Genomic DNA, 10,394 nt, shown 5'->3' on the forward strand with positions numbered 1-10,394 from the left:
ATATTAAAATTGCATCTTGTGACTCTCTCTCCCCCCCCGCCCTTGAAGATCTGGGTTCAGGAGATGAGAAAGTGAGGAAGGCAGATGCTAAGAAATTCCTGACACCAGGATATTCTACATCAGGGCATGTTGAGTTGTACACTGTAAGTCTGTTTCTTTGAGTTTGCTTGGCCACGAGCTGCTAATATCCTTTGTTGGAATTCTGAGCTTGTGCTTCCAAGGCTTCGGCCTAAACGTCCTTTCTGCTTTAATGTGTGTTCTAGATAAGCGTGGAAAGAGGGATGTCTTGGGAAGAAGCTACGAAGATCTGGGCAGAGCAGACTGGACCAGAGGATGGGTTTTATTTATCACTTCAGGTGAGGCTGGGTTCTCTGCAGACGTCCAGTCAGGTGTTGCTTGTTTATTTGTTTTGTGGGGGGAAGGTTGCTTTTTTCTTTTGGTAAATCAGACTTGGATTGCTGCAGCCCCCTGAATGTTTTGGTTGACTTGTTTCTGCACCCTTTCCAATGCTCTCTTTGGAGTGCAGCAACGAGAACTGTACACAGTATTCCAAGTGCGATTGCACCATCGATTTGTATTAAAGGCCTAACCATACTGACAGCTTCTTATCCCATTCCTGATGCACCCAAGCGTGGCACTTGTCTTTCCACCATAACCCCAAGATCACCTTCCTGCTCAGTTATCACCTGTTCAGATCCCATCAGTGTATCCCTGTGAAGTTAGGAGATATAACCCCATAGTGCATCATTTTACACTTTTTTATTTTATTTATTTGTTGAATTTGTATACCGCCCCATAGCCAAAGCTCTCTGAGTGGTTTAATTGCATTTTCCGTTTTGTTGGCAGGGAAATTACTTGCCATAATTGGGGAGAAGGCATTATCCTTCATGTAGACATAGAAAGCTTACAAATGAGTGGTGGCAAAAGGCAAGGAAAGGTTGATAGCAGATTTACAGCCCTTCACATTATAAAACATTTCTCATTCTAGGTGCCCTTGATAGCATTTGGGGAACGTGAAACATTTAATAGATTTATATCTGACTCTTCCACCATTTAGGCCTTCATGGCGGTTAAGAAACACATTTGAAATACAGTTGTTTGCATTCTCGGTGGGGGCATATGGGAGTCTTCCACCTCAGCCACCCCACTCCATGCCTGATGTGTCTACATCAGGGGTGGGCAGATTAGGTAGATTAGGGCCTACTAATAGATCTCTGGGTGATTGACTACAGTCCTCTTCCGTGAAACCTTTTGCCGGAATAAATGTGTTAAGATTGTCATGTAAAGCCATCTTCTTGAACTCTTAAATTCATTCCACAGATTCTTAATTCCGAATCAACGTATGTCTGTTTCCTAACTGAACGGTGTTCAGTCCTGACAGTACTTTTCGTGTGTGTGTGTGTTTTCTTTTCCAGATACGAAACAATAAGAAAACTGCCATCCTGGTGAAAGAAGTAAATCCCAAAAAGAGGCTTTTTCTAGTGTATAGGCCAAATACCGGAAAACAACTGAAACTTGAAACCTCTGCAGAAATAAAGAAAAAATATAAAAAGGTTAATAAAAAAAAACACAATTCGATCTGTATGTAAATAATGAATGGAAGCTGTCAAAATGCCGCTTTTATATGAAGCTTATAATCTTGAGGAAGGGGAGAGCAAAATATTCTTAGGTTGCAATCCTATGCACGTTTAGATAGAAAAAGGGCGTACAGTGCTGGGAGTTGTAGGTTTTATTTTTCTGTCTAAGAGCACAATCTGATGCGTGTTTAAATGTGTGAATTCCATTGAGAATTCATTAACACCTGAAGCCCAAGTGGTTCCCAGGCGGCCTCTGCCCCCTTTCTCTCCTTTCCCTCACAGGCTCTCCCTGCTGCTTGCTTCTTCTAACCCGGGCTGCTCTCTTTCACACACACACACACACACACACACACACACACAGACTAACTATCCCTTTATCAAGGCGAAAGGCCATTTCACACAGTTTCATGAGTGCACATGAGATGTTTCAAACGCCCACCTCCTATAAGAGGGGAAGCCCAAGGGCAGCGAACACAGGTGTGTTATGCGCGAGAGGCTCCTCCTCCCAGGGGGACCCAGGAGTAGAACAGCCAATGCCAGCTTGCCTCTGTGCACATATGCCCCTTTCCAACCTTTGTGCACCACACCCGGTGGTAGCGATGGCAGAGAGCAGCGGCAGCATTCTGAATTGGAGCTGATTGGCAGCGCTTAAATTTCCCACGTAAATTTCCCAGCGGCATCTTGTGAAGTTAAAGTGGCACCACCCATTTCTGAAGTAGAGCGTTCGTCACCAGGCTAAATGTTTTTGGCGAGGGGTTCGAGCTGCCCGTCATTGGTGGGACCCTGGCAGGGCATTGGGGTCTTGGCAGCTGCCACAGGATGCCGTGTGTTGGGGTCAGGCCTGTACGTTTTGCCCACCGGCATTGCTGCTGCGTAGCGTTAGGCCAAAGGCCAGTCATAGAGGGTTGCAAGCAAAGTCCTTCCAGGTGAATCCGTGAAGATTGTTGGTCTGGTAGGAATCATTTTGCTTACTTTATTTCCTTGGAGTCCCCACAAGCTTCCCAGGCTCTTGGTGCGGATGAGGGAAATGACCGTTTGGGTCCTCCGTAGCAATCGCGTGTTTTGCAGCGCTGCCGGCTCTCTATGCTGGTGCCAGCCGTGGCTTGACCTGGGCTGCCTCGCCCTCTCCTCCTGAGATGCAACTGAAATTGCGGCTGCATGCTGCCATTGTTAGGATTTCCTAGATGTCTTTCTCAAAAGGCAACTTAAAACAAAATGAAAATATACAAAATTTCAAACAGCTGAAGCGGTTATTCACTAAAGTGCAGCCACCCCATAAAAAAACTAAAACACCAGTGGCAACCATAAACAGTTCAACTGATGCATTAAACAGCCCATACTATCCCAATAAATACCTGAAAATAGAGGAAAATCTAAACCTGGTGCCAAAGCCATGGCAAAACCAGCCGCTGTTCGGATCATTCCCAAAGATATTTTTTTTCAAGGGACTTGATCAGTTCGAATTTATTTATTTATTTATTTATTACATTTCTATACCGCCCAATAGCCGGAGCTCTCTGGGCAGTTCACAAAAATTTAAAACATTAAAAACATTCAACTCATTTGATTCCAAAATCCATACAGAGGCACACTTAGGACCAGCTCGGTTTTGTAGTCCATGGGGGCAGCCTGATCGTATCAATACCTACTTGCACGTGCAAGTCTGAGTGAATTCAGTGGGACTCCCAAGTAAAGGGTTGCAGTCTTAGTCAGTGGAAGAGCTCTTGTTGAAATGCTTCCCCTCCCGCCCCCCCCCCCCCCCGCAAGCATCTGTAGAGTACGTCACCTAGAGCCTGCTCAGGCATCATGCACAGACCGTGGCTTGCTTGGTGCATTAAAGTGAACCTGCTCTGTGGCGTCTTGGGCTCACTTGTGGGGCCCTACGTCTGCCTGCTCCCCACGAACATGACTTTTGATCCTTGTTTGAGACAAAGTATTATGTTCATCAGAACAAGCAGAAGGGTTTGTGTTTATCTGCAAACTATGGTTGCTTACTCAAACTGGTTTGCTCTCAACAAGGGTTGGAAGTTACATGTGGGCTGGAGCGCTGCAGAAATGAGATTCCTCAGGCTCAGCCCGTTTATGCAATGCCTAACCAGAGTTTGTCATTGCATCTGAATGGGCTTGTAAACAAATCCAACCATCTTCCTTCCAGGTACCTTCTGATGATGCTCTGGCTCACTGGCTAGAGCAGTACAAGTCATCCACAGATACTTGCACCCACGCCTACTGGTGAGTCCTTAAAAAGCCACCGAAACAGACCTTGCACAGGGCAAAATGCCACAGAGGTGGCAGCTTCCCCAAAGTGGCCTGTGGGAATAGAAGCTCCCCGTGGGCATGTCTTCACTTTTTAATCTCCCATTCCTCTTTCAGGAGAGGCAACTGCAAAAAGGCAAGTCTGGGCCTGGTTTGTGAAGTGGGCTTGCGCTGTCGGACTTACTACGTCCTGTGCGGTTCAGTCTTGAGTGTCTGGACGAAGGTGGAAGGAGTTCTAGCTTCAGTGAGCGGCACAAATGTGAAAATGCAGATTGTTCGGCTACGGACAGAGGATGGACAGAGGATTGTAGGTGAGTCTGATCGTTTGTTGTCTTTGGGTCTGAGTGGAAAGGTCCGCAGCTCCTCTCTGCAGTGAACATATGTTGTGCCTTGATCCCAAGCACTATACAACTAGTTCCACGGAATTAATTGAGCTTTGGACTGTCTTGAACAAAGGACTTCCCTCCCTCTGCTCAGCATTGTCTTTTCCCCAAGATGGAATATTTGAACCTTCGGCCTGTTTTTTTCTTCTGTGTCATAGAAGCATCTTACATTGAAAAGCCAAGGGCCCTGGTTTTTAAACTGGCGGAAAAATCCACTGGATGCACACAGTGCCTTTACCTCAGCTAAAGTAGCTTTTTCAGTTCACCCTCTGTACCCTACGCGAGCCAGAGCGGGAGAAGAAGTAGTCAAACTTTTTTGTGGCAGTTAGATCCTGTGTGGAGGACAATCTGTTCTCTTAAGTGCACCAGAATCCGATCTTCAGGCGGCATGAAACAAGCATAGGAACAAGTTTCCTTTAATATTCGCAGTAGTAGTCCAAATCCCTGCCGTGCTGGTAGCTTATTGTTTGGAATATGTGCAGTGTTCATAACCATGTGCAGACAGCAGCCTTTCCCACCCAGGTGCCCACCAAGCGTTGCGGACGTCAGCAGCTCTCACTTGCCCCAACCGGCATGGCTAATGGTCAGGAATGCTGGATCGTGGTCCAAAACTTGGAGGTGGTGTGTGTGTGCATAGGCACCAGATTGTAGGTGGCTGGCATGCAAGATGGTCTCTGGATTGGGCTAACACTAGCCACTATGAATTGCTAGCCGCGATGGCCCTGCTAGTCAAGATCAAGGCTGGGCAGTTAATGGGAGAACAGTGGCGTGGAGTGCAGACCGGACAAAGTCGAATGTTGAAACCGTATCAATGTCTGTGAAGTAAGACCTGGTCCCCTTTTCCGTTGCAGGCTTGATCATTCCCACAAACTGTGTGTCTCCCCTCGTAAATCTCCTGTCGACCTCAGACCAGTCACAACAACTTGCAGTGCAGCAGCAACAGATATGGCAACAGCATCACCCACAGAGCATTTCCAGCTTCAACAATGCATGAGAAAGAAGAGCGTCTTTGGTATTTGGCTGTAGAAACATATCATTGCATTTTATTTTTTCTTCAAATATCAGGGACAGATTCCAAAGAATTAACTTTCAGTTCCATCATGCTCTCTTAGAACTCTGTGGAAGTAAAGAGGCGCCTGAAGGGTGGCCAAACTGAGAGCCAAGCATTGCTTTCCAGCGGTCCACGTGTTCTCTTTTTGTTTGTTTATTCCCCTGTGCGCTTCGTAGCGCTTCTTTTTACAATTTGTTTTCGTCCTATTTGAGCGACAAATCACAACTTTGTTTTTGAAGAGGCTTGGAAATTCCCAGCCGAGCTGTCATTCTCCCCTTGTCATTCAGTGCTCAGGGTTTAATGCAGTACATTGGTGCCATTGCTGCAGGAGAGGTCCTCAGATGCATGTATTTTGAGTTCATAGAGAGAGAGACTATATATATAAATATATATAATATTGGTGGTGACAGAGGTCTCAACCTATAAATAAAGAGTTCATTTATTTAAAAAAAAGCATGAAAATCTAGAAGTTTGCAAACCATGCATTCAAGACTGTTCCCCATTTCTGTTTCGGCCATGCATGTCTCTGGAGCGGCCATGAGCGAGATCTCTCCCACACACAAAGCCAACTGGGAGAGAGTGAGAGACAATCTCGTTGCAGCATTAAGGATTTGCGTTTTTTAAAAATGGCATCTGCCCAGTGATTGCATTTTCAGGCTTTCTCCTAGAGGTTATATATTTGAATCTGCAAATTTTTTTTTTGTGTGTGTGTGTGTAATGAAAACATCTTACATTTTTAAAGGTTCTTTTTTTAATGTATTAATGGTGTTCCTAAAGTGTGCTGCAAGAACGGCTTTAAAAAAGCCGGATTTCTTTTTCTTCCACCCTCAAATGTTTTGTTTATCCAGTAAGGTTTCAGGAAACTCGTGTGGAAATTTACTTCCATTTCACAATACAGCCCTTTTTTCTTCTCCTTTTTCTGGTTACTGAACACCTTACTTGAGCTGTCAATCAGACGTGAGGGGGAGGCTGGGCGGCCTGGGGGGCACGTGAGGGTTCTGACCTACGTGCTGCATTTTTTTCTGTTGCCCCGTAACTTGAATACTTTTTGTTTATGTTGTAAGACATTGTAGAGTTTATCCTTGAGCTGTTTAAAATTGTAAATGTACAAAATGTGAATAGTCACTTATCTAAGAATATGGGTAAGTTTTGTTTTGCCTATAATAGTAGATGTTTATAAGAAAGTGAAGGACAATGTTTGTCATTTTTCTTCTTGCTTGCACAGGTTGCACTATTGAAAATTTGAGATTGTATAAACCTGTCCACAGAACTGCAAGATAACAAAATCTTGTAGATGTCAAATAAAAAAAACAAATCCCTATTGTTCTAACAAGTGACGGGTTCAGTGCTTAATCAGGCAATTGCAGTTGTAGAAACACTTTTGTGTTTGTATCATAGGATGAGTTTATGCCACTTGATTCTCAACCAGCGTGCCTCAAGATCAAACTGTTAAAGGTTCCTGTGCGCCGAGAGCACCTGTTCAGAGGGGGTTCCTTGTGGAAACTCTGCATGCTATGCTGTTCTGACCTTGCCTTTTTCAGATCAACTTCTGACACATTTATGTATTAGCTGCAGATAATTTAGCCCTTCCTGGTGCAGTAAAATTACTCACCATCTGAGGATGCTGCTTGTTGCCTCAGCCAGAGGCTCTGCGCTTGCCTCATTCCACTCCAGAAATGTGCATAGATCAGTGCCAGGGTAGGATCACCTGAGGCCAGCTGGTCTTTACTCGTGTCTGTGCTAAGCAGAGACCTTGCTTGGCTAAGAAATTTGACTCACGTTTATTCAGAAAATTTCTGCCTTAACTTTCTGAATTTGGGACATTTGTATATTTGACTTATACATCACTCTTCAACAGATTCCTGGGATGGCTTTCCAAATCATTAAAATTACAATGAAGCCAATTTTACATAGTCAAAGAACTCTGTGGTTTCCCCCAACTCCCATGAGTACAGTCCTGTTGGACCGGAGAGGTTTCTTCCTCTCCATTGCAAACAAATCTGCTCTTTTCATGAGACTACGTGTGTTTTGCAATGAGCTGCCACTGAAGTACAAAGCCTACTTAAAAACACTACCAACAGTGATATCTGAAGCACTATAGTGTAGCTTTACTTATACAAAACAAAGTCCCTGCTCTCATTCAGAGACTTTGCTTCCAGGCATCATGTCTGCCCCCCTAACCCTGAGGTGTTGTTGTTATAGTGGCTAAGTGCAAGACAGGCGCCCTCAATTCAAATGTCATCTGGATCATGGGTCCAGTGAGTGACCAGCCTCCCTTGTCTTCTGCCTACAGCAAAGTCCTCCCCAAATTCTGAAGAAGCCCAGAAGATGGCTGTGAAGGGAGATGGCATCAGGGGTGGGGTTTCGTGAGGGATTTTCAGCATGGAATTCCTTGCCTGGGGGAGAGGGGGTGGACCCAGAGGGCCGTATAAACCAAGTTCGGTGAGTTTCCAATGTCAACATGTCCATACCGACAGCCAGGGATATACTTGTCTTCAGTGACCTTTTGACTCGTGGAACCATACAGGGACGGAGGCTACAATTTGTACGGAAACGGCCTCCAGAAAATGGAGCAGATCCAGGTACCCTGTGGGATCCTTCCCGAAGGTGGTACTGGGTGACCACAGCAGAAGAAAGCCTTGGGCGTGGCTTCAGCTAGAGTGGGCAGCCAGAACTTGGTGATCTGGGACAAAGTGGAGCGAGGCTATGCAGGGGGCAGAACCCAGGTGTTGTGCAGCTGGAGGTGGGGATTCCAGCAATGGGGAGAAACCCGACCTGGACAACTGCTTATTGTGCATCCAGCGCGCCCGGAGGAGGCCACTGCTGCTCCTGCTCACCAGCACTGGTGCTTGGGCCCGAGCAAGAGGCAGGTGAAGAGAAGAAGCGGCTCTTGGCAGGGGCCCAGCCACGCCTACCTGTTACCCTTTGCATTGGGCCTGGGAGGCGTCCGTGAGCTCGTGGGAGGGGAAAGGGCTACCAAGCACTTCCTACCTTTGGGGTTCAATTTAGACATTCAACTGGGTAATATGGGTGAAGCAGGAAGGGATCAGGTGAGTAGCCGGAGCCTATCCCAACCAAAGGCTCAGAGGGGAAGTATCCTGCCTGAGCCCTGGAGAGCTGCTGTTGCCAGTCAGTGCCTGCAATACTGGGCTAGATAGACCAAGGGTCTAACTCCGTATAAGGCAGCTTCCTATGCTCCTATCGGATACGGCCGTGGTGGGTTGAGGGGGGGGGGAGCATCAGATACAGGAGGAAAGAACAGAGTAGATGGGGTGGGTTGTGTCTGGCCCGTTCCTCATGTGGAACCCTGCTGCCTCAAAAGAGGAACCTTCTGGACAGCACCTGTGCCTGCTGCAGAGGAACCCAAGTCCACGTGGGGTGTTTCTGCCACTGTAGCGGTAGAGCCCAGGAAACCGCCTGCCTCCATGGGCACCTGCCCTGTTCTAGGACCTGCAAGAGCGGGCAGTGGGTCAAGCACGCATGAAAGGCCTCCCTCCCACACGCATTGCCACGGGCCCCCACTCTTTTGCCTTTAGAAAGGCGGTAGAGAGACATCGGTTTAATTTAGCCTTTAACTTTGCTACTTTTGAAAAGAGGGGTATTGTTTTGAATGTCCCTGCGACAGGTAAAAATGTAATAACGCTCCAACTCACAGGTAACACAAAGAAAGCTGGATGGCCTTGCTGGAACCCTGCTCACCTGAAGGAAGCCTGGCACAGACCTGGGAAAAACGCGCACCTTCTTCAGCGCAGGACCAGGCGCCGATCTACCAGCCCCGCCGTCCGCAGCTGTGACCCAGCCGGGCCTGAGACATTTCCCCTCAGGTGAGCAGCAAAGGGCGTCGCTTCCTTCCCCCCCCCCCCCGGCAAAACAGCAGTCTCCCAGCGGCCTGGGGGTGAATGGAAACGGGCAAGAGGTCATTCCCCAGCGCCGGCCAGAGGCAAAGCTGCAAGTGCCCGCTCCCCTCCCCCAAGCCAAGGGGCCCGGCCCAGCCCAGTATTGCGAGCGCTGACTGGCAGCCGTGGCTGCCCTGGCTTTGAGGCAGCAGCCTTTCCCAGCCCTCCGTGGAAGTGCTGCCGGGGGCTGAAGTGGGGGCCGTCTGCAGGCCAAGCAGGGCCTCTCCTGCCCCGCTGCAGGCCTTCGCCAAAGCCAGGCTGGTTATTTCAGCGTCCCAGGCAGAACCTCCCCCAAGCCCCTCTCCCTGGCAAAGGAAACAGAACAACCTGTTAAATGCCAAATGTTGGCCGCCTTTCAGGATACCCTAAACCTGCTGCCTCAGGCAGCCGCCTCACGGCAGGGGCTGGCCCTGTCGTTATGTCGGCCCTAGAGCCAGGCCTTAAAAATTGGTCCTGTAAATTAGGCTGCTGTGTGTATGGGGGGGTGGGGGCTGTAGATAAAGAGACCACCTGGATGGTGTTGGTGTTGTGGGGGGGGGGCAGCGGGAGACCTGGTTTCGGTTCCCTGGTCAGCCATGAAGTGTCTTCGTTCAGTGACCGTGGAGGCCAGACACCACCTCAGCAGAGTGAGTCTCCCTAAAGAAAGGGATTATTTGCCAGGCCAACCCCACACCCCACCTCCTGTGAACTGAAAACACAGGGACCGATCCCTCTAGCAGAGACCGCCATTGCTCCTGCTGTGGAGGTTTTTAAAAAGGGGTGCAGCTGCGTCCCCCTCACGTGCCTGCTCCGCTCCACCACCCACCGCTAGCCACGTGATTTTGGCACCTGAGGTAGAAAATCCCACAAGCTTACCTTTCCTCCTCCCTGACAGTTAAATTAAAATACTGCAAGGGAGTTATTTATTATTATTGAGTACTACTACTAAATAATAATAATAATAATAATGAGGAGTACTACTACTACTAATAATAATAATAATGAGGAGGAGGAAGAGGGTTGTGTATGCCACCTTGGGTTCCTTGGAGGAAAAAAGGCAGGATATAAATGCAATAATAAATAATAAATAAATAACAATAAATAACTCCCAATTTGCTGCCAATCCATGACAACCAAAATCAGATGCCTAAGGTGGCCATTTCACTCTACCTACTGATAGGACCATCCCTGCAGGCTACTAGCATTTTTTTAACAATATACTATAATGAGCTCTAGAAATATTTTTACAGGT

At 47.6% G+C, this 10,394-nt stretch overlaps 1 protein-coding gene across 2 annotated transcripts in view; it reads left to right on the forward strand.

The window, feature by feature from the left end:
- SBNO1 (strawberry notch homolog 1) overlaps positions 1-6,600 on the forward strand; it is a 31,106-nt gene extending 24,506 nt beyond the window's left edge. For both annotated transcript variants that reach the window (XM_063144385.1, XM_063144386.1), the window contains 6 exons: positions 49-143; positions 264-356; positions 1,416-1,553; positions 3,733-3,809; positions 3,951-4,144; positions 5,068-6,600. In XM_063144385.1, the coding sequence (XP_063000455.1) occupies positions 49-143; positions 264-356; positions 1,416-1,553; positions 3,733-3,809; positions 3,951-4,144; positions 5,068-5,210 (740 nt within the window). In that variant the 3' untranslated portion in view covers positions 5,211-6,600. The remainder of the gene's footprint in view (positions 1-48; positions 144-263; positions 357-1,415; positions 1,554-3,732; positions 3,810-3,950; positions 4,145-5,067) is intronic.
- The last annotated feature ends 3,794 nt before the right edge of the window (positions 6,601-10,394 follow it).

This window comes from Elgaria multicarinata, chromosome 18 (assembly GCF_023053635.1).
Source record: "Elgaria multicarinata webbii isolate HBS135686 ecotype San Diego chromosome 18, rElgMul1.1.pri, whole genome shotgun sequence".
In the NCBI taxonomy this organism is placed as follows: domain Eukaryota; kingdom Metazoa; phylum Chordata; class Lepidosauria; order Squamata; family Anguidae; genus Elgaria; species Elgaria multicarinata.